A 23,894-nucleotide genomic window follows, 5' to 3' on the forward strand; every position below is an offset into this window, starting at 1 on the left:
TGGAAGAACACAGGTACAGTTCTTGTTATGCCCAGAAGTGGTAGGCCAAGAAAAATATCAGAAAGGCAGAGAAGAAGAATGGTGAGAACAGTCAAGGACAATCCACAGACCACCTCCAAAGACCTGCAGCATCATCTTGCTGCAGATGGTGTCAATGTGCATCGGTCAACAATACAGCGCACTTTGCACAAGGAGAAGCTGTATGGGAGAGTGATGCGAAAGAAGGCGTTTCTGCAAGCACGCCACAAACAGTCGCCTGAGGCATGCAAAAGCACATTTGGACAAGCCAGTTACATTTTGGAAGAAGGTCCTGTGGACTGATGAAACAAAGATTGAGTTGTTTGGTCATACATAAAGGCGTTATGCATGGAGGCAAAAAAACAAGACATTCCAAGAAAAGCACTTGCTACCCACAGTAAAATTTGGTGGAGGTTCCATCATGCTTTGGGGCTGTGTGGCCAATGCCGCCACCGGGAATCTTGTCAAAGTTAAGGGTCGCATGGATTCAACTCAGTATCAGCAGATTCTTGACAATAATGTGCAAGAATCAGTGACGAAGTTGAAGTTACGCAGGGGATGGATATTTCAGCAAGACAATGATCCAAAACACCGCTCCAAATCTACTCAGGCATTCATGCAGAGGAACAATTACAATGTTCTGGAATGGCCATCCCAGTCCCCAGACCTGAATATCATTGAACATCTGTGGGATGATTTGAAGCGGGCTGTCCATGCTCGGCGACCATCAAACTTAACTGAACTGGAATTGTTTTGTAAACAGGAATGGTCAAATATGCCTTCATCCAGGATCCAGGAACTCATTAAAAGCTACAGGAAGTGACTAGAGGCTGTGATTTTTGCAAAAGGAGGATCTACAAAATATTAATGTCACTTTTATGTTGAGGTGCCCATACTTTTACACCGGTCAAATTTTGTTTAAATGCGGATTGCACATTTTCTGTTAGTACAATAAACCTCATTTCAATCCAGAAATATTACTAATTCCATCAGTTATTAGATATATGAAACTGAAATAGCTGTTGTAAAAACCCAAATTGTAATGAAGAAAAAAAAGGTTAACATTAATATGGGTGCCCAAACGTTTTCATATGACTGTATATGTCCCCATCCTGGTTTTTTTCCCCTTCCTGATATATATATTCTTCCTTTTTGTATTTATGTGCCCTTCTAGGGCCACTCCTGGTGTATATATATCCTTCTCCTGGGCACATTCTGGTATAATGTCTCCATCCTGCTTTTGTCCCCTTCCAGATATATATGTCCTCATTCTTGTATATATGTCCCCTTCCAGAGGCCCTCCTGGTGTATATATCCCTCTCCTGAGCACACTGTGGTATACTGTCCCCTTGCCAGTTTTTGTCCACTTCCTGGTATATATGTTCCCTTTTTTGTATATGTCCCCTTCCTGGGTGTTTACTCGCATATTTGTCAGTCGCAAAAATAAAAAAAAAAATGTACTCACTCTGCTCGGCTCCCCCGTCTCGCGGCATCCTCTATGAGCTGCGATGCATTTCAGCTGGATGTACGCCCTCCGAAGCACATTCAGCTAAAGCAAGGCAGGGACTGGGCACGGTGGACTACCTCACCACCCTCGGCGGTCTTCATATAGTGGAGCGCTTACCTTTCCTCGCTGGATGCCTTGTCATCGCCACCTCCGCGTTGCCTGTAGCATCAGCAGTGTCATGAGGTCGCGGAGGGATGATCTCATCACGCTGCTGCATGCTTGACCGCGGGGTGACGCTCCGCACCCTGGTCTGCTCCACTGACCTTGCTTCTGGCCACATAGCTAGTTTGCATGCAATTTAGCCGTGTGTGCAGTGGCTGAAGAGATACGGCCAGGCCCGTGTGCAGCGGCTCCGACTGGGGCTCGGTGAAAAAGGGTGTCTGGCCGGGGCTCAATAAAGCTAAGTAATTACCCTGGGACCCCCTCTTCACCAGCCCCATACACCAGATTGGTTGGAATGCCCTGACAGCGGCCCTAGGAAAAAAAAATAAATAGCAAAAAAGCTCTCCTAACTGAAAGAAGTTAAAGATTGCAACATTATAATATATATACACCTCTACATATATTCAATGACCACCTCCTCTCTCTTTCTTCATAGTTACTGCAGCACAGATTATAGGACATGCCCAGAAAACTCTCCCATAGAAGTTAATGAACATCTCAAGTCTATTGCTTCCTATGGTCTGTGTAGCTGCTATTAGGGTAGTTCTTGCATCCTTCCCTCCCCCCATGAATAGAGATGAGCAAACCAGTGGAAGTTTTAGCTCAACCGGACTATAGATAAAGTTCTGTTCGGACCCCGACTTGACCTGTACCCGAGCGGTCAGCATACGTAAAGCACTGATTTTTTTTTTCGTACATGCTGTGTTCCGTACTAGTGATGAGTGGACCCGGACTGTAAATGTCCAGATCCACATGGTTTCAAAGATACCTGGGTGCCGGACCAAGGCCTGGGATTCCAGGTGTTTCATCCGGATCTGACACTGGAGGAAGTTAAAAAAAAAAGGAAAGAAAAATAAGAATGAAGCGAGCACTTCATACTTACTGAGGCCCCGTCGTGGCAGTACACTGCTCTCGCGGCCTCTCCACTTCCTGGGCCGCTCATCATTGCTCATCCACATGCACTGCTTTCACCGCCACCGGCCGTCCTGGTGTCTGTGATTGGTTGCAGTCAGACACGCCCCCAGCCTGTGTGACAGCGTCTGCCTGCAACCACTCACAGCAGGTGCTCACTGCGGGTCAGTATCATGGTATAAAAATAAACAAAACAATTGGCATAGGGTCCCCCCCCATATTATGATACCCAGCACAGATAAAGCATATGGTTACAGGGTGCAGTTCCCAGTCCTGCACTTATCTAGACAGTGTATGAAAGTAAGAGGAACCGCATGCGGCTTTTTTTAACCATTAACATAAATTAAGAAAAAACAAACAAACTGCGTGATAAAGCCAGACAGCTGGGGGTCTGGTATTTTCGGACTGGTTAGCACTATGGTTATTAGGCCCCCCAACCAGGGCCGGCTCCAGGTTTTTGTGGGCCCCGGGCGGAAGAGTCCCAGTGGGCCCCATCCACACACAGACACCGATACGAACATATACATATTTAAAGACAAACTCACAAAAATACATATAAACAGACAAATATATACAGTCATATACACTTACAGACACACACACACACACACAAGTCTGCTGCATACAGACAGACACACACACAACTCTGCTACATACAGACAAACACACACACAAACTCTGCTACATACAGACAAACACATACAACTCTGCTACATACAGACAAACACATACAACTCTGCTACATACAGACAAACACATACAACTCTGCTACATACAGACAAACACATACAACTCTGCTACATACAGACAAACACATACAACTCTGCTACATACAGACAAACACATACAACTCTGCTACATACAGACAAACACACAACTCTGCTACATACAGACAAACACATACAACTCTGCTACATACAGACAAACACATACAACTCTGCTACATACAGACAAACACATACAACTCTGCTACATACAGACAAACACACACAACTCTGCTACATACAAACACATACAACTCTGCTACATACAGACAAACACACACAACTCTGCTACATACAGACAAACACATACAACTCTGCTACATACAGACAAACACATACAACTCTGCTACATTCAGACAAATGCACACAACTCTGCTGCTCTGTGGGGCCCACACCCGCGACTTGGCGGGGACAGCACCAGCGGCACTGGCAGCACCCGCGGCTCGGCAGGGCCCACACCCGCGGCTCGGCGGGGCCAGCACCCGCGGCACTGGCAGCACCCGCGGCTCGGCAGGGCCCACACCCGCGGCTCGGCAGGGCCCACACCCGCGGCTCGGCGGGGCCAGCACCCGCGGCTCGGCGGGGCCCACACCCGCGGAATCGGCGGGTGGGGGCATTGGCAGGGGCCAGGGCATACATCCAGGGGGTAGAAGCAGTTCACCGGGGCCTATAATGGGGAGGCGGGGAGGGCACTTACCCGATTAGGTCACGGTGGAGAGGGGGCCCACACAGCGCCGGACAGAAGCTCGCCTCCTTCATCTGTGGGACTGAGAAGGCGGTAGCTCCGCCCACAGATGAAATTCAAACGAGGATGTCTGCGCGCCTTAAAGTGACGGCGCCGCAGATTGCTGCCGAGGACTGCGGTCCCCGGAACTCGGCCGGGGACCGCAGAACTGTAAAGGCGAGTGGGCCCCGGCCAAGGGACAGGAGAACTGACGAGGCCGAGTGGGCCCCCCCGGCTCTCCAGGGCCCCGGCATTTGCCCGGGTTTGCCGGGTGCTGACGCCGGCCCTGCCCCCAACCTAAAAATAGCAACCTGTAGCTACCTGGTGCGGTGGCAATTGGGCTAATGAGGGGCTAGTAACAGCGCACAACTGTCATCAAGACCAAAATTAATGAGGGGAAGGGGTCTATCAGACCCCCCCACCACTAATCCTATAATTAAAAAGAAATTAACACAAACACCAAGAAAAATCCTTTACTTGGAATAAAATTAAAAAAATACCCACTCTCTTTCACCACTTTATTAACCCCCAAAACACTCCTCCATTCTAAATATCATGTTGAGTTCCGATACAAGTTTTGCTCGCGAGGGGATCGCCTTCCGTTTTCAGTACCTGAGGATTAGGCTTCCCGTCGCTGTTAGAACGTGCCGTGCCATACCTTTTTTATATCCCAAGATAAAGCCCCCCCCCGCCCCCCAAGTGAAAGTAGCACCAGCTCCAGTGTGGGGCAGATTTCCTAAGAGGAAAGTTTGTTTCTCATTTGAAATGCAGCGTCCCAGAAGCTCTCAGCACCGGACACTCCCACCAAATAGGTAGGTATGACCCAGTTCCCTGCTCACACCTCCAGCAAGTCGGGGCAGTGGGCAACATAGCGTGAATCTTGGAGGGGCAGCTGTACCACCTGGAGACTATCTTATAGCACCCCTCCTGTGATAGAGTATTTACCAATGACTTCTGAGTGAGGAGGAAAATTTTGTATCATTCCATATCCGTAATATGCCAGTTGCTGGTTTTATTTATTTTTACTGTACACTATAGATTCACACAGCGCCTGTGAGTGGAAGCGTCAGACACGCAATCACTCAGTGTGGGGCGTGTCTGACTGCAACCAAATCACAGGCGCCGGTGGGTGAGGAAAGCAGTGCATATTCAATTATCGGCCCGGAAGTAAATGCGTGACCTGGGAGGAGTATATACAGCCATGTCGGAGCTTCGGTGAGTAAACCAGGTGCATGCCTATTTTCCCCTTCCAACACCATTTTTAATTGCGGAATTTTGGCCCCTTAGACCTATTTGGCTACTGGATTCCGGACCGGACCCGTATTTTTACATTTTTTAGCAGGGATCCGCCAGTCACAGTTATCTGCAAATCCGCTCATTTCTATTCAGTACGAACCCCGAACTTTACGGTTCAAGTCCACTCATCTCTACTCATGAATTAAAATGGTTTGTATTTTTGTTGAGTGACCTGGACCCATTTTTGGTTCACAAGTCAGCTTTTACACACCTTATTGCATCAATTTTTGACAAAGAAAAAAAAATACAATTATATTTAAAAAAAATAAATAAATCTTTACAATGAAAAAAAAATGAAGAATATAAATTTATTCTAACATAGCAAATAGGATTCTTTACCTCTCAGCCATTGTGAAGTCTCCATCCTTGAGAGCCGGCACTTTACGAAGTGGATTCACCTTGCCGAAGTCTTCAGTCATCTGATCTCCTAAAGAAAGGATCCAAATATTGTAGTCTGTATCCAGATCAGAACATTACTAGCAGTATACCACCCTGATTTGTCACTAGACCTGATCATTTTCACAATCTGGGCACGGATAGCATTATATTAATAATAATAATAATAATAATAATAATAATATTAATTATATTAATAGCATTATGAAGATATTCTAACCTAGATACAATACGTCTAATGCCATAGGCACTTTTTTTTTTCGAAACAGATTGTAACCGAAAAAAAACCCTCCAGTTCAAAGTGCAGCAGCTTCTCTCCATGATCAATGTCACAATGGGCCAGAAACAAAAACAATTCAGTGCCCTGACAAAAAGACAATTAAATCTAGCAATAATGATCAACTACGCAGTTGATATAGAAGATACAAGGAGGTAACTTGTAGCACCAAACCAGCAAACATAGGGAATCGGTCAGCTGGATTTCCCACCCCAAACTATACATGCTGTATATGTACATGTAGCTCAAGTCCAACCATACCTTTACATGGCCAGTCTGTTCCTCCATTTCTAAGAAATCAGCGTTTCAATTGTTATGCAAGGGAGTCTGAGGAATCATTTATAGATTCCAGCTCTCTTCTCAGCACAGCGCAATCGTCTCCTCTGGACTTATACCTCCTTTGCGTTGCCTAAAGTTACACATCATGGAAACTGTCCGTCAAGCAGGAAGAGGGGTTGGGTAAAAAATAGAGCTGGAGTGACAGAGGTTTCAGATCTAAATTGTTGGCACCCTTCGTTTAATGAAAGAAAAACCCACAATGGCCACAGAAATAACTTTAATCTGCCAAAAGTAATAAATAAGCTAAGAAAATGAACAAATGATAGCTTTTCAACCATGCTTCCACACAAATTTAAAAAAAAATAAATAAAAAATAAAACTCATGAAATAGACCTGGACAGAAATGATGGTCCTTTAACTTAATATTTTGTTGCACAACCTTTTGAGGCAATCACTGCAATCAAACAATTCCTGTAACTGTCAATGAGACTTCTGCACCTCTTGACAGGTATTTTGGTCCACTCCTCAAGAGCAAACTGCTCTAGTTGTCTTGTGCTTGAAGGTAGGCTTTTCTAGACGGCATGTTTCAGCTCTTTCCAAAGATGCTCAATAGGATTTAGGTCAGGGTTCATAGAAGGCCACTTCAGAATATCTTAGCCATTCTTGGGTATTTTTTAGCTGTGTGTTTTGGGTCATTATCCTGTTACAAGACCCTTGACCTGCGACTGAGACCAAGCTTTCTGACACTGGGCAGCAAATTTGTCTCTAGAATCCAGATTTCATTATACCTTGCACAGAATTAAGACACCCTGTGCCAGATGCAGCAAAGCAGCCCCACAACATAAGAGAGCCTCCTCCATGTTTCACAGTAGGGACAGTGTTCTTTTCTTGATATGCTTCATTTTTCTGTCTGAATATAGAGCTGATGTGCCTTGCCATAAAGTTCCATTTTTGTTTCATCTGTCCATAGGACATTCTCCCAGAAGCTTTGTGGCTTGTCAACATGTAGTTTGGAAATCCCAGTCTGGCTTTTTTCAGATTTTTTTTTCAACATTGGTGTCCTCCTTGGTCATCTCCCATGAACTCCACTTTGGCTCAAACAACGACGGATGGTGCGATCTGACACTAATGTTCTTTGAGCTTGAAGTTCACCTTTAATCTCTTTAGAAGATTTTCTGGGCTCTTTTGTTACCATTTGTATTATCCGTCTCTTTGATTTGTCATCAATTTTTCCTTCAGCGGCCATGTCCAGGGAGGTTGGCTACAGTCCCATGGATCTTAAATTTCTGAATAATATATGCAACTGTAGTCACAGGAACATCAAGCTGCTTGAAGAAGATCTTATAACCTTTGCCTTTAACATGCTTGTCTATAAATTTTCTTTCTAATCTCCTGAGACAACTCTTTCCTTCGCTTCCTCTGGTCCATGTTGAGTGTGGTACACATGGTCACCAAACAACACAGTGAGTATCTGTAGCCCTATATACAAGTCCACTGACTGATTACAATATTGTAGACATCTGTGATGCTAATTAGTGGACACACCTTGATTTAACATGTCCCTTTTGTCACATTATTTTCAGGGCTACCATCATTTCTGTCCAGGCCTGTTTCAAGAGTTTTATTTTTTAATAAAAATTTATGGAAACATGGTTGAAAAGCAATGTCAGATTTTCATTTGTTCATTTTCATAGCTTATTTATTATTACTTTTGTCAGATTAAAGTCATTTATGTGACCATTGTGGGTTTTTCTTTCATGAAATGCGGGGTACCAACAATTTTGACTACGTGTGTACAGCGTTATTTGTGTATCAATTAAAATGCAGATTTCGCAATAACGGAGGAACAGACTGGTCATGTAAAGGTATTGATAGACTTGTCTGGGAAAGCTACACTATATAAATAGTTTGAGGGGGGGAAATCCTGCAGACAGATTTTCTTTAAATTAATGCCCAATGGCAGAAAATTTACAGATAGGTTCTATTAAATGTAGCAGCTGTTCTAAAAATATATTCACACCCATGGGAGTCTTCAGAGGCAGCTCATGCTACAAGTGTGTTCTTAGCTCCTTTGTGCTGCCTTTTAAATATACTAAACTAGCAGATCTAGGAAGACATGATGACTAGTGGACGAACTAGTGGGCGTACCTGGATTCTAGAAGTCCAGATCCCCGCGGTTTCAAATGTACCCGACTGCCAGACCCAGGCCCGTAATTCTCAGGGAATGCCTGCTTATGATCGGGCTCCGGCACTCTGGTAATACAAATAAAAGGAAAAAAAAATAAAAATAAAGCAAGTGCGCTATACTGACCAAGGCTCCGGTGTGGCTGTAATTGCTCCAGCGGCCGCTCATTACCTTTACTGCATATGCACTGTATTACCTGCAGCGTCCGATTGGTTTCAGTCAGACGCTCCCCCACGCTGAGTGACAGTGTCTGACGTGTCCAATCACAAACCCAGTCCGTGGGTCTATATCGTACAGTAAGAATACATGAAAAAAAAATTGTGGTAGGGTCCCCTCAAATTGTGATACCCAGCACAGAAAGCTTATGGCCACAGTCTTTATTAAAGAACTCCAGACTAATGTTTTACAAAACCGGCTAGACTCGACCAAAGGCATTTTTGCTCAGAAAAAAATGACTAATTTCACCAAATGTTTTTTAAGCAAAGGGCATACAAAAAAACTTTATTAAAGTGTCAAGTGCATTAAAAAACAGAAGGATTTTTTAAAATTAATCATTCAGTGGTAAAATACACGAATACAGGAAAAATGGGGCCTTTTAAGCAAGTGACCCATATGGCGGTACATTAAGCCAAATAGTTTGCTCCAATGATACAATCTATGTATAATGCTGTATCACGCCGTATAGTTATCATGCCCAACCAAAATTCGATACCACAATGTCAATATTCTATTCATATATCAGTGCAAAACGTCAGTAAGCAGTCGATTATACACCGCACGTGTAGATACACTTTTCATCACCGACTATATTGGTACAAAGTATAGTGATTTTTCAAGGGAAATTACTGGCCAAAATGTTAAATTCATGAATATGAAAGAATGGCTAAATCAAACACTGGTTACCGGATTTACTATAGATATAACATTCCATAGATTTCAGTCCCCCCTCTACATTAGTGTTTTGCTTGGATCCCAGTAACACCAGAGTACTGATATAGTGGGGGCAGAGTCCATGTGGACTCAGTATTTTTCAATATCAGGCGTGTTGGTATTTTCTAGTGTTTTACACGGCTGCAGACATTGCTCTTTCCTATACAGATAGTTTGGACCTCATCTTTGCTGAATCTGTTTTCTTCTTGTGTATTGTGTTTTCCTACAGCACTGTAATCTTTATATGTGGGTGGCTATCTATATCTTTGGGGGACTGCTCCGAGGCAGATTAGCTTTTCTTGTATTTCTCTCTGTAGGAATAATTCATTTTCTGGCTGTGTCGAGGCGACCAGGTCATCGTACGCACGTCCCACGGCTACTTCTAGTTGTGTGTCAGTGTGAGGTCTGCAGTCTGCTAAGATTCCAACCACTCTGGTGACACTCTGGGATTCCCAGTTTTTGTCCTTTTTTCTGATCCTCCTCGGTCACTGAATCACAACACTTGTGCTTCATAAAGGGATGTTGTTAGGGTGGAAATACGGTTAGACGATGCTGGCAACGGGCGCAATTTTCATTATAAGGGTGTCAAACCCTCTGCTGTAATGTAGGGTGTGATTGTAGGGTAAATACAGGGTCACTGAGGGTTTTTGCTGCAGCACTGACTTACTGCTTATACCCAAATACCTTTACTGTAACTACTGCATTATTATTTCATAAATTGTGCTGATGTAAAGTAGACATGTGGGAAATGTTATTTACTAACTATGTTGTGCGACATACAGTAACTTCATGGTTGAAAGGCAGAAAAATTCAAAGTTTAAAAATTGCAAAATTTTAATCATTTTTTGCGAAATTTGCAATAATTTTAACAAAGAAATTTAAAAAATGTGATCTTAAATTTACCCCTATCATGAACTACAATGAGTCACGAAAAATATGTCAAAATCACTGGGATCCGTTGAAGCGTTCCAGAATTATAACCTGTCAAAGTGACACTGGTCAGAAATGAAACATTGCCTCTGTCACTGACACTGGTCAGAATTATAAGTTTTGCCCTGGTCAGGAAGATGTAAACAGGCTCAGTGGTGAAGAGGTTAAAGAGTGTGCTGTTTCCACTGTGTAAATAGGCCTGTAGAGGCGTCAGTAGACATGAAAGGCGACTGCTGTTTGCCTGTACTCTCGCCATCTGATTTTTATTGCTTTCCATGACATAATAGATAAGATTTTTCCACGTAGACTCGTCATGCCACCGCGGCTTCAGAATAAGGAAGACCAAGATGGCCGAAAGGGGAGGCGCCGGTCCCGGAGAACGGCACCACCCATCCGACTGTTGTGCACCGAAGCGACCTTCTAGGTGAGTATTATAAAGTGTTTTTTACGTTCTACACAGCGGCCTGGGCTCTTATATACAGCATGTTAGAATGCTGTATATAAGAGCCCAGTGGTGGTGGCCACAGCTTATAGGCCGAAAAAGTGGTGACAGGTTCCCTTTAATGTATGACACCCTAACTCCACTACAAACTCTGCTGACTCACATGGATGTCCTGGTCTGAGCCGCTGCATGGAAGCCTCAGATTACCAAGCACAATGGCAAGATGAGGTACATGAAGCAAACACTGGACTCTGGAGCAGTGGAAACATTTTGTGGAGTGACAAATTCCACTTCTCTCTATGGCACTGCACCAATTGTAAAGTTTAGTGGATGAGGGATAATGTTATTTTCCAAGGGTTGGCAATGTAGTGTTCCAGCATGACTGTGCCAGTGCACCAAGTAAGGTCCATAAAGGCACAATTAGGAGCAGTTGGTGAGGAAAAACATGACTGAATGCACAGAGCCCTAACATCAACCCCATAAACTGGAAGTCAAGCCTATGTACCTCTGCTCCAATTCAATATGTGACTGTTGTAGAATACCCTTAAAGGGAGCCTATCACCGGTTTTTCGGCATATAAGCTGCGGCCACCATCAGTGGGCTTTTATATACAGCATGTTAGAATGCTGTATATAAGAGCCCAAGCTGCTGTGTAGAACATAAAAAACACTCACCTAACGGTGGCGCTATAGTGGAGTTAAGCCATATGGGCGCCTCCGTTGTCCGGTGCCTCCTGTTTCGGCCATCTTCATCCTCCTTCTGAAGCCTATGTGAATGACGCATCCTACATCACACACACTCACCGATCCTGCCCAGGCGCACTACAATACTTTGATCTGCTCTGCTCAGGGCAGATCAAAGTGCGCCTGCGCAGGACCTCAATGCTGGCAAGTGTGGATGACGTAGACGCGTTATGCACCCCGGCTACAAAAGAAGGAGAACAAAGATGGCCGAAAGAGGTGGCGCCAGCTTCGGACAACGGAGACGCCCATCTGACTCAAATCCACCGCAGTGACCGTATAGGCAAGTATTATAAAGTGTTTTTTATGTTCTACACAGCGGCCTGGGCTCTTATATACAGCATTCTAACATGCTGTATATAAGAGCTCAGTGGTGTTGGCCGCAGCTTATATGCCAAAAAAACGGTGACAGGTTCCCTTTAAAAGGAGTTGTCCAGGATTTTTACATTAATGGCTTATGTAACACCCACAGGGCAAGGAGTTAACCTTACTTGTCGCTGAGCCAGTGATGTCGGGTCTGGGGATGTCACGGGTGGCCCTGCCCAGCTTCGTGGCCCCAAGGTGTACAATAAAATGGAGGGGGGGGGAAGATAGTGATGGGATGAAAGTTTTTCTCGTGTTGCCACCTGTGGTACGCGGCCAGGGATTAGCCGCTGCTATGGGTGATATCCTCCAGGGCTGAAGGTGTCGCAGCAAGGGTGGTTCTGCTCCCCACTGGTGGAACGGGCATCGGGGAGGTGATAAGGAAGACTGTGACCGTTGGCGCCAAAGCGCATGGCACCGGCAATAAAGGAGTGACACGGCAATTGCAGATCCAGGTCTTTTACTCAAAGTTCGCAGATTGCCTGGAGGCAGCGGTCTCCGCTGTGATAAAGAAAAGCCCGGACGCCTGCCCTGAAGGGGCTCAAAGGAGGGCAACATGACTGAGGAGGGATGCTAGGCCTGAGGGTTAGCAAGGGGTTAAGGTGTAGGGCATTTTGTGCGGGAAAAGTGGAAGGTGGAGTTATGAGGGCTGTAGGGCCATGTAATTGGTCAGGGTGAGGTCAGTTATAGGGGAGTATATATAGGGCCTAATTATGAGGTGGGAGACTCATTCACTACCTGCAAGACGTGCGGAATTGTCGTTGTGCCCAGGACGGTCCGGAGAAGAAGTTCCTGTCCCAAAAGAGGTCGTCTATGGCGGAGCAGCGTGGGTAGCGCTGGCTCCAGGGGACGTAGCGGCAGTGGACGGTGAATAATCAGGCGGCAGAGGTGGCCGAGCTCCCGGTGCCTCTGGGAGGGGGTCAAGGCCCTCGCAGGAGTTGGATCCAGATGGGCCCCGGGACCCCTTCGTCGCTGGCAGCAGCATCGTAGGACATCGGGGGAAGCGACGGAGATTCAGCAGCAGCGGGGCGGTGAGTGACGTCACCGGCCTCCTTCTTCTATGGTGTTGCGGCGCGGGGTCGGCATAGTGATGTGGGTGGCGCGATCACGTGACCCGGGGCGCGGTCACGTGGTCCGGCGTCGCGGTCACATGGCCCCGGCGTCCTGACGTCATGGTCACATGGCCCTGCGGTGCGGTCATGTGACCGGGCGTTGAATCCGGAAGTGCGGCCTGTGCAGCCGTGCAGGGCCTGTACGGGATCCCGGGTAGCGGCGGACATTACCGGATAGGGGTGAGGACGGCACGGCCATGTGACCTGGTGCGCGGTCGCATGGTCCGGCATCGCGGTCACGTGACCTTCCTGCAGTGACCAGGAGGAGCGGCCGGCATATCCATGTAGGGCCTGGGCAACGGACTGGGATCGCAGCAGTCGTTCAGCACCGTGGTCAGGGGTGAGTGACATCTCCGCCCCTTCCATCCAGTGCGGCGCGGGGGTCAGTGTAACAACGTGGGCGGCGCGGCCCTGTGGCTGGAGGCGCAGGTTATGGGGTCCGGCATTGCAGTCACGGTCACACGAGGTGAGCGGCTACATCTGCCAGACAGTGCGGCCTGCGCAGCCGCAGGGCCTAGGCAACGGTTGGGCATCAGCGGCGACGTGAATCATCCCTGCCTCGGTTGGATAGCGGCGCGTGGGTTTGGCGTGACGACACAAGTGGTGCGGCCACGTGACCCGTGGCGCGGTCACGCGGTCCGGCGCTGCGTTACGTGCCCTTGGCGCTATGTGAGGATTCCTGTTGGCGGCTGTGCGACCGGAGTGCTTCCCCCCCAGTGGTGGCTCCGGGTCAGTGATCATCGCGGGCAGTGTCCCAGGCTCACCAGCGGGTCTGGGGTGACTACTCTATGGCTCAGAAGGACTGCAGCTTGGGTCGTCCACGAAGAAGATGGCAGTGCTCGTCGCGGAGGACACGTGACGGCTGTTCCGTGGGATACCTCGGAGTCAGCCTGGTAAGATAAAGGTTCACTTATACCTCATGTAATGCTTTGGTTATAAGGGGTTGGTAGGGGTGTTATTATGGATGGCTTTTGGGTGCGCTAAGGTGGTGGTGTGTCTTGTCAGGGGATCTGGGACCGGCAGCTGGCTGGTCAGGAGGGTGGTGGCCCTGTGGCGGACATTTGAATTTAGCGGCATTTTGGGCAGCTGGCAGGGAGTCCAGACAGGATTGCAGGTACTATTGTTTTGCGCGATATGCGTTTCATGGGTGTTTCGTTTTTCATACTGTTGCGCATGTTTATAAGGGGAACGAGTTGTTTTGGTCAGCGTAATGTTCCTCAGGCTCTTTAGAGGATTATGCATACTTGGTGGTAGTGTTAACGGCGTTTCGCGAGTCGCTCATGTGGACGTTAGCGGTGGAGGTGGAGCCTGAGGCGGGGTGAGGGACATAGGCGACGCGGCGGAGGATAGCCGTGAAGACGGAGTTTTGGGGTTTGTTTTGGTGGTACTGGGGGCTGTCGGTGGGGGGTTTCCACTGCTTCCTTGGATTGGATAAGGATTTCGATGGTAGTTCAGTGACATGAAGATCGGTTCTGGGGGGTGCATTTGGTCAGCTTCATCGTGATTGTTGCTGTCGTTTTATGAGGGTGCGGATTTTATGCTTATGTCCATGACAGGAGCTTCCAAAAAGGGGGCTGCAAGAGTCATGGGTATTTCAGGTCCGCTTGGCAGGTACGGCGTGGTTTGATGAGGTCAGACGAGGTCAAGCTGCTTTGGACAGCAGGTTTTTGTGGGCTCCTTCCTGCATTGCAGTGAGAGGATACCTCCCTTTGGGCCTTGGATTAAGACATTTACCGGATTTGGGGTCCAGGTCGGTTTTCTTGAGAGGGATGTTGTTGGTGGTTTTCAAGGTGGTACGGTAGTCCCTTTGTTGGAGATTGAGGGCCATTCTTTTCGTAGCGGAAGATTACATTTTAATGACAGGTTGTCGGGTGTGCGCATATGCAGCCTGCGGGGCTGGGCACTTTGTAGTAGCTCCATTGACGGGGTGGTTTTTGGTTGGCTGTTTGTGGCCGTCGGGGCGGCCGTTTGAGGTACTATTAGGAAGCGATCGACAGTTCGGTACCGGGAGGGGTCTCATGCTTAGTTTCCAGTACATGGGCCAGCGAAGGGTGCTAAGAGGTTTTCTTAATGTCCAGCGTGTTTTGTTGGCCCGCGTGTGTTCTGACAGTCCGACGGCCCTTATTGATCTGGGGGGCTCGATGTCTGGGTACGGTCAAGGGTGAATGTTTGATTTCAGCATTATATCAGACGGGTGTTTTAGTGATCCAGTTGATTGATCGGTCTGGGGTCATATGTTGCTTGGGGCATTTGCTAAATCAAGCTGTTGGATGGGTAGTTACTTTGGGGGGGGGGTTCTAGAGGCTGCGGGGAGTACCTATACCACGCTATTTTCAATGGTTTGCACGCGGGGATGGGTATGTTCTCCCCACAGCATTTAGTATGGTTGCAGTCAGTGCAATCGGAGGACTGTATTGGGTGGTATTCATCCCTGGCAGTTGGTCCTGGGCCCTGCAGGGGGTTGGTACAGTGTGGAGGTGGTTTTGCGGTCACGACGGACAGAGGGTTTTAGGGGGGGGGGTCAGCTTGTTCTGCTTCCCAAGAGGTTTTATTGGCCTTGGTTATCTCGGTAGGTTTGGTTAGCTGGATTTCCTCTTTTGGCCTCCTAGACTACCCGGGCCCGAGGTATGTGTTGGTTAAGGAATGGGGGGACAGTTTGGGGCAAGCGGCCTTTTGTGTTGACAATTGGGATCGGGTGGCCGCTGCTGTTGGTGTATGGTTTTGCCTGACTGACCAATGTGGATTTTAAGGCAAGTTCCATTTGTTGGGACTGTTATTTAGAGTGTGGGGGTGTCGTTTGTCTAGTTGTACGCGTGTTTCGGTCTTACTTGGTGGTAGCCCCTGTGGCACCATAGAGCCTTGAGGGCCAACTGTTCCCACGTATCTGTGAGTCCTGCCCGGGATTGCGTGAACATAACTGTTCACGGCGCAGAATGGTAGAGGAACAATTTGCAGTGGCGCATGAGAATCCGACAGGTGGCGGGTGGTATGCCATGGAACTGGACTTTAGGCGCTGTGCGCTGAAAGTTTGTTGGCTGAGTGGTGCTTAGGCACACGGTAATTGACGTGGGGTTGGGCCCCGTTTTGGGGTGTCGGAAGAGTTATTTTGTCGTGTGGGGACTGCTTGATATTGGTATATGCCCAAGGTAGCATCGGCCGTGGCCCCTCCTCCATCCAGTAGCGGACCTCTAAGATTGTGGCAGTGGCCCAGGCTGATCTCGGGGTTATAACACGGCAGGCAACATTTTAGGTTAATAGGGTCTTATGTTGCTGGTGGTGTTTTCAGGCCGAGGGGTAGACATGTAGTGGGCAATGGGCACCTAAGTGGTGTGCAGTTTTGACAGTAGGCTGGGTCATGGCGCCAACACTGTGTGTCTGAGTTCTTTCTAGACTTTGGGATGGGGGGGGGCATTGCCTCTATTTCAGTCTGAGTGTTTGGTGGACCCATTTCAGCGGATTGTGTGGGGAGTGCATTTTGTTAAGTGTGTCACATAAACAGTGGTGGTTGATTCTGGGTTGTGCACGGGAGAGGGGCACTGTTAATGGTGCTCGTTTGGCCACTTACTACGGTGAGTTCAACCCTTATATGGGCCACGGGTTAGGATGCGGTTCGAGGGGTGTACTCCTACCTGGATGGTTGGGACTGCCTTTGGCGGGGTGGCTGGAACACATTTTGATACATTTTGATACATTTTGAATGGTGCGGTTTTGGTCTGCAGGCCAGTGGTCAGCTTGATGATTGTAGTTTGGTGTCGTTGGGATGTGGTAAAATCTTAGTTTGGGTCTGATGAAGATTGGTGCTATTATGCAAGATGACGGGACCACCAGAGGTTTTGGTACTGCACACGGGTGGAGAAGGCGTGGTCGCTGGGGCATCCAGAGGCTTGATCCGTGACATCTGGCCTGGATGCTTTGGGCCCTTGTCTTTCTGCCCAGTTGTGGTGCTCGAGTGGTGCCCTGATGTGTGTCGTGCGATCGGTTATAGGGGCTCCGGTGTTTTGGAGGCATAACTAGATCGTCAGGGCACGTTTGCAGGTAAGTGTCACAGGTTAGGGGAGCCGGTGCAGGTCTTTGCTTACAATTAGAATGGTTGATTTGTTGAATTAACAGTTGGTATAATTTTCGGAGGCGCCTGCAGTGTTGCGGTCCTAACGAGTCGCATGCCATCCCTTCGGGGGGCGGCAATTCAGGCGGCTCGTTGGGGACTAGTCGCGCAGGCGGTGCATTGGATCGGAAGGTGGAGTCGGCTAGGTACAGCTTTTATGTGCTGCTGGCTGTGTGGTGAAGGTGGTTTTGGTGCAGGTGAGCTGCGAGGCTAATGGGGGTTTGTTTTCGCTTGATTGGTATCGATGTCAGAGCGTTGGTAACTAAAGCCTTTGAGGTGGCTCTGGTTGGTTTTGGTGGTGGGGCTCGCACGTACAAGGTGTCATACGTGCTCGCTGTGGCGTAAAGGAGGGGGGTATTTGAAGTCGGTGGATTGCACAAAGAGCGGGGGCGAACCCAGTGCAGGAACGGGTTACCCCTGGTGGTGCAATGGTATGGTTGGTGGGTTCCTGCTGTGCTCGGTCACAGCGGGACATGTTAACGTGGGACCCTGCTGTGCTGGGTCACAGCAGGGCATGTTAATGTGCTGGGTGTCCTCGAGCCGGTGTGGTGCGGCTGAGGGCACATGGTGGAGCAACACTCGGCTGGGTGTCCTCGAGCCGGTGTGGTGCGGCTGAGGGCACATGGTGGAGCTGGTGTTGCAATCATGTACAACGGGACTCTTCACTTACCCCACCTCCTTTGCTGGTGATTATGTTTTATGGAGTGATTATATTTATGAATAAAATGTTATTGATTATTTTGATGATAATAAACGAGGCTGCTATGGCCTTTTACATCCAATGTCACGCAGTCTGTGTCTTATTTTGGTTAAGAAGCGGTAAAAGGTGGATAACTGGTTTGGGTCAGTACGGCAAGATAGAGCCGTCAGTCAGACTTTCCTAAGTCAAGCTCCAGCTGATCCAGGCTAAGTCAAAGGTCAGAACTGGTGTGGTAGTCTGTGGGCTCTTCCTCCTTGTGATTTTTAGTGTGGATCCCCGTGACGTGAAGTTCTTGGGGACCCCGATGTAGTGTTAAAGTTCCTGTCCCGTCTGCAGGTGCCACGGGTCGTTGGTGGGGCCTGACTTAGATCATGAACCCTGACTCTATGTAGCACTGTGCTCCGGGAACTGTGGTGGCTAGAGGGATATGCAATCCCCCTGTCCTGCAGATTCTGGTGATCCAACGTGAAGTATGTTCCACCCTAGGGCTCTTCACCCTGATTAGCGCTGGTTCCAAGGGAGCAATGAAGCTCTCCCCTTGGCAACCGTGTTTCTCCTTCGTCCCGCAGGAGCTACCGGTCAGCCAGTTCCTCCACTGTAGTCTCCTGCTCCTACCAGTCAGCCCGGTCCTAACTATAGAGGCTCTGAAGCACTCTCTATAGTGTCCAAGTTCTTCTGAGTCTCAGACTATTCTGATGTAAAAATTGTGTGCTCTTTCACTTCCCTGTGCTGCCCCCACCTTCCTGATGATTCACTGGTGGCTGGGAAAAATCCATTGTTATGGTAAACACCTTTAGCCCAGTTTCAGCAGGAGCTGCTAAGCTGTGTGTGTGTTGTGAAAGCGAAAACCAGTGGTTAACCTTTTCCTTACCCAGGATGAGCATTGCACCTTAAGGCTAGTTTTACACTTGCGTTGAACAGCATCCATTGCATTGTGTGACGGATGCAATGGATGCGTTGCATATAATGGCACAACGGATAGCTTTTTTTTTTTTTCTTCTTCTTCTTTACAGTTTTACCAGCAGCAGACTATTGTGAACGATCAGCTGATCACCCAGCGGCCGAGCGATCAGCTGAGCGCTCTCACAAGCCGGCGGCCGGGCGCTCAGCTGAACGTTCGGCCACCGAGAAACAAAAGTTTCTGTGATTTAAAAAAAATAAATAAATAATATGAGCATGCGCAGTGAAAAATAAAAGGTTTCTGCTGCTCAAAAAAAGTTACATGCTGCGTTCCCTCCGCCCGACGCAGCGTCAAAATAATGACGCTGCGTCGTCCAGCGGATGCAACGCTGACACTTGCGTTACATTGCGTTGTCCATACAAGTCTATGGAGAATAGCGCAGTGCGTTAATGGACTGACCTATTCTCCATAGTGATGGACTGCGCTGAACGCAAGTGTGAAAGTACCCTTAGTCAGATGCAATACCCTGTGGCGACTGAAGCCTCAGGGGCGCCACACTTATCCCTAGTATAGGTCATCAATATCTAAACCAAGGGGGGGGGGGACTTTTTTTCTGAGAAGGGTCATTTGGATATTTATGCCATCATTTGGGGATCGCACAAAATTGTCAACTTAAAAGTTATCCTGATATATTTGTTCAAACAATTAATTCACCCCTAATGTGATGGCTGGAGAATCCTCTACTTTGTGAGGCTGTGATGTCAGGTGATATTGATTGTGCTGCTGCTCTTCCAGGTACGCCTCAGTCTGGACACAGATCTACGGGGCGCACACATCACACAGGAGACGCCGGGGCGCACACTTCACACAGGAGACGCCGGGGCGCACACTTCACACAGGAGACGCCGGGGCGCACACTTCACACAGGAGACGCCGCGGCGCACACTTCACACAGGAGACGCCGCGGCGCACACTTCACACAGGAGACGCCGCGGCGCACACTTCACACAGGAGACGCCGCGGCGCACACTTCACACAGGAGACGCCGGGGCGCACACTTCACACAGGAGACGCCGGGGCGCACACTTCACACAGGAGACGCCGGGGCGCACACTTCACACAGGAGACGCCGGGGCGCACACTTCACACAGGAGACGCCGGGGCGCACACTTCACACAGGAGACGCCGGGGCGCACACTTCACACAGGAGACGCCGCGGCGCACACTTCACACAGGAGACGCCGCGGCGCACACTTCACACAGGAGACGCCGCGGCGCACACTTCACACAGGAGACGCCGCGGCGCACACTTTACACAGGAGACGCCGCGGCGCACACTTCACACAGGAGACGCCGCGGCGCACACTTCACACAGGAGACGCCGCGGCGCACACATCCCACAGGAGACGCCGGGGCAGTCCATGTGGTCTTCATTTGTGGGACAGAGCGCATCACGAGCTAACTCCACCCACAAAATAGTCAGACTCTTGCAGCATCAGAACAGAATGCTTTAATGCATATGCTGCAAGAAGGAATTAATGTGCTGATGGCCCTCAAAACACGACCGCTGGCCCGAATACTACAGTTCCAAAAAACTTGCCCAAGGGCTGGAGAAAAGGTCATTGTGAGCCACAAACGACCCATGGAACGGAGGTTTCCCACCCCTGATCTATAGTGGGGCTGCAACACCGGACACCCCAGTGATCAGCTGTTTCTGGGTCCTGGAGGCACCTGAAGTGCTCGGTTGGAAGCTGCACGGCTCTGTACAGTATATAGTGGCCATGGGCTGCACATCCGCGCATTACTGATGCAGATGGAGGCAGATGTGCAGCTCCCAATGGCGGCCACTCTGCAGATCCGAGCACTTCCAGGAGCAGCCTACACTGGGGCCGGGGTCATGCCCCCCCGATCACAGCACAAGTGCAGAACAGACTGACCTCAGCCAAAAACCGCATTTAAAACTGAACAGGAAAAAAATAAATGTAATAAAATTGTGAGGAAGGCAGGATTCACATTTGGTTGCAGAAAGCTGCAAGTTTCCAAGTTTCCTGCAAGTGCAGCCAGCACCAGACTGACCTCTAGACAGCAGCACCTCCTCATATTTAAAGGGGATGTTATTAGCCTTGGCGAAGATATACACAGAGCGGCAGGGCTGGGAGGCCAGGTCCAGGTACAGCGTCAGGTCCGACATGACACACAGCTCCACCTCCCCGCTGTGACTGACCGGAGCCGACACCGCAGGGAGAGCCGCTGGGCGGAAAAGTCCGATGTCTAGTGGGCAAAATCCCGCCTACCTGAACGAAACCCCGCCTACTCAACAATATAATGGGCCCATTGTGAGTGGGCGGGGTTTAGCGGCAGGAGGGCGGGGTTTCGGGGGCGTTAATATAATCTATATATATAATTGCCTTATTCTGTCTGTCTGTCTGTCTTGCTCCAAAATTGTGTCCTTACGGTGACACAAAGCTGATTGGCCGCTGGGCTCGCCATGGCCCCGCCCCCCCCACGGATTGGCCGCTCGCCCAGGCTGCGCCCCCACACAGATTGGCGGCCGCTCGCCCAGGCTCCGCCCCCCCACAGATTGGCCTCTCGCCCCGGCACCCTGCAGGCATTGGCAACTCGGCCACGCCACGCCCCGCCCCCCTCACGCAATGCACGCTAGCTCTGGCCCCGCCCCCCCACGCATTCCCCGAAGCGACACGTCACGGGGCCACGACTCACAGGTGAGTACTGTACCCCCGGGAGCCCACATCAGCGTACGCCGCAAACCCAGCCGACACATACCCTCGCATTGCTGGGGCTGGCCGGCGTATGCTGGTGTGGGCTCCCGTGCGAGCGGGGGACGGGATACGCTGGTAACCATGGTAGCATAGTTACCAGCGCATCAAGGTCCTGCAGCAGCGGAACATACACACACGCACACACATAACAGCACACACACATACACACACATCAGATCACACTCACTCTCACACACACCTCACACATACATCACATCGCATCCACACACTCACAACATCCTGGGATATCGCTTGCTTCTCGGCGCCGATACTGTGCTGTGAGCTTCCAGGACCTGCCGGAGGATCACATGGCCAGAAGCATGTGGTATCTCCGGATGTTGTGAGTGTGAGCGCGTATGTGCAATATCGTCAATGTGTGTGTGCGTGAGTGTATGCGATCGTGTGTGTGCGTGTATGCGATCGGGTGTGTGTGAGTGTATGCGATCGGGTGTGTATGCGATCGGGTGTGTGTGAGTGTATGCGATCGGGTGTGTGTGTGAGTGTATGCGATCGGATCTGTGAGTGTCGGCAGAGGAGCACGGCGTGCTGGAGGAGACTGGGAGGAGAGAGGCTGATCCTGGGGAAGGCTGGGATGGGGAGGGGGGAGTTTGAGAGAAGAGAGGCTGATGCTGGGGGAGGCTGAGGCTGGGGTAGGCTAGGCTGATCCTGGGGAAGGCTGGGAGGGGGGAGGATGAGAGAAGAGAGGCTGGGGGAGGCTGAGGCTGGGGTAGGCTGAAAGGAGAGAGGCTGATGCTGGGGACAGAAAAGGCTGATGCTGGGAGGAGAGAGGCTGATCCTGGGGAAGGCTGGGAGGGGGAGGGGGGAGGCTGAGAGAAGAGAGGCTGATGCTGGGGTAGGCTAGGCTGATACTGGGGAAGGCTGGGAGGGGGAGGCTGAGAGAAGAGAGGCTGGGGGAGGCTGAGGCTGGGGTAGGCTGGAAGGAGAGAGGCTGATGCTGGGGACAGAAAAGGCTGATGCTGGGAGGAGAGAGGCTGATGCTGGGAGGAGAGAGGCTGATGCTGGGAGGAGAGAGGCTGATGCTGGGAGGAGAGAGGCTGATGCTGCGGGCAGAGAGGCTGATGCTGGTGCAGCATGGGTGATGGAGCACGATGGGGGGTACGCAGCATGGGGGATGGAGCACGATGGGTGCACAGCATGGGGGATGGAGCACGATGGGGGGTGCACAGCATGGGGGATGGAGCACGATGGGGGGTGCGCAGCATGGGGGATGGAGCACGATGGGGAGTGCGCAGCATGGGGGATGGAGCACGTTTGGGAGTGCGCAGCATGGGGCATGGAGCACATTTGGGACTGCGCAGCATGGCAGATGGACCACGTTTGGGAGTGCGCAGCATGGGGGATGGAGCACATTTGGGAGTGCGCAGCATGGCGGATGAACCACGTTTGGGAGTGCGCAGCATGGCGGATGGAGTACGTTTGGGAGTGCGCAGCATGGCGGATGGACCACGTTTGGGAGTGCGCAGCATGGCGGCTGGAGCACGTTTGGGAGTGCGCAGCATAGCGGATGGACCACGTTTGGGAGTGCGCAGCATGGCGGATGGAGTACGTTTGGGAGTGCGCAGCATGGCGGATGGAGCACGTTTGGGAGTGCGCAGCATGGCAGATGGAGCACGTTTGGGAGTGCGCAGCTGGCGGATGGAGCACGTTTGGGAGTGCGCAGCATGGCGGATGGAGCACGTTTGGGAGTGCGCAGCATGGCGGATGGAGCACGTTTGGGAGTGCGCAGCATGGCAGATGGAGCACGTTTGGGAGTGCGCAGCATAGCGGATGGACCACGTTTGGGAGTGCGCAGCATGGCGGATGGAGTACGTTTGGGAGTGCGCAGCATGGCGGATGGAGCACGTTTGGGAGTGCGCAGCATGGCAGATGGAGCACGTTTGGGAGTGCGCAGCTGGCGGATGGAGCACGTTTGGGAGTGCGCAGCATGGCGGATGGAGCACGTTTGGGAGTGCGCAGCATGGCGGATGGAGCACGTTTGGGAGTGCGCAGCATGGCGGATGGAGCACGTTTGGGAGTGCGCAGCATGGCGGATGGACCATGTTTGGAAGTGCGCAGCATGGCGGATGGAGCACGTTTGGGAGTGCGCAGCATGGCGGATGGAGCACGTTTAGGAGTGCGCAGCATGGCGGATGGAGCACGTTTCGGAGTGCGCAGCATGGGGGATGCAGCACGATGGGGAGTGCGCAGTATGGCGGATGGAGCACGTTTGGGAGTGCGCAGCATGGCGGATGGAGCACGATGGGGGGTGCGCAGCATAGGGGATGGAGCACGTTTGGGAGTTTGCAGCATGGCGGATGGAGCACGATGGGGGGTGCGCAGCATGGCGGATGGAGCACGTTTGGGAGTGCGC

At 50.3% G+C, this 23,894-nt stretch overlaps 1 protein-coding gene across 1 annotated transcript in view; it reads right to left on the bottom strand.

The window, feature by feature from the left end:
* The window catches only part of LOC142298978 (glutathione S-transferase theta-3-like), an 82,275-nt gene extending 61,341 nt beyond the window's left edge, over nucleotides 1–20,934 (bottom strand). Inside the window, exons 1-2 of the mRNA XM_075341802.1 lie at nucleotides 20,820–20,934; nucleotides 5,723–5,810 (exon numbers count right to left, since the gene is read on the bottom strand). Coding sequence (XP_075197917.1) covers nucleotides 5,723–5,810; nucleotides 20,820–20,934 — 203 coding nt within the window. The remainder of the gene's footprint in view (nucleotides 1–5,722; nucleotides 5,811–20,819) is intronic.
* Nucleotides 20,935–23,894: the final 2,960 nt, after the last annotated feature.

This window comes from Anomaloglossus baeobatrachus, chromosome 1 (genome assembly GCF_048569485.1).
Source record: "Anomaloglossus baeobatrachus isolate aAnoBae1 chromosome 1, aAnoBae1.hap1, whole genome shotgun sequence".
Classification (NCBI taxonomy): Eukaryota; Metazoa; Chordata; class Amphibia; order Anura; family Aromobatidae; genus Anomaloglossus; species Anomaloglossus baeobatrachus.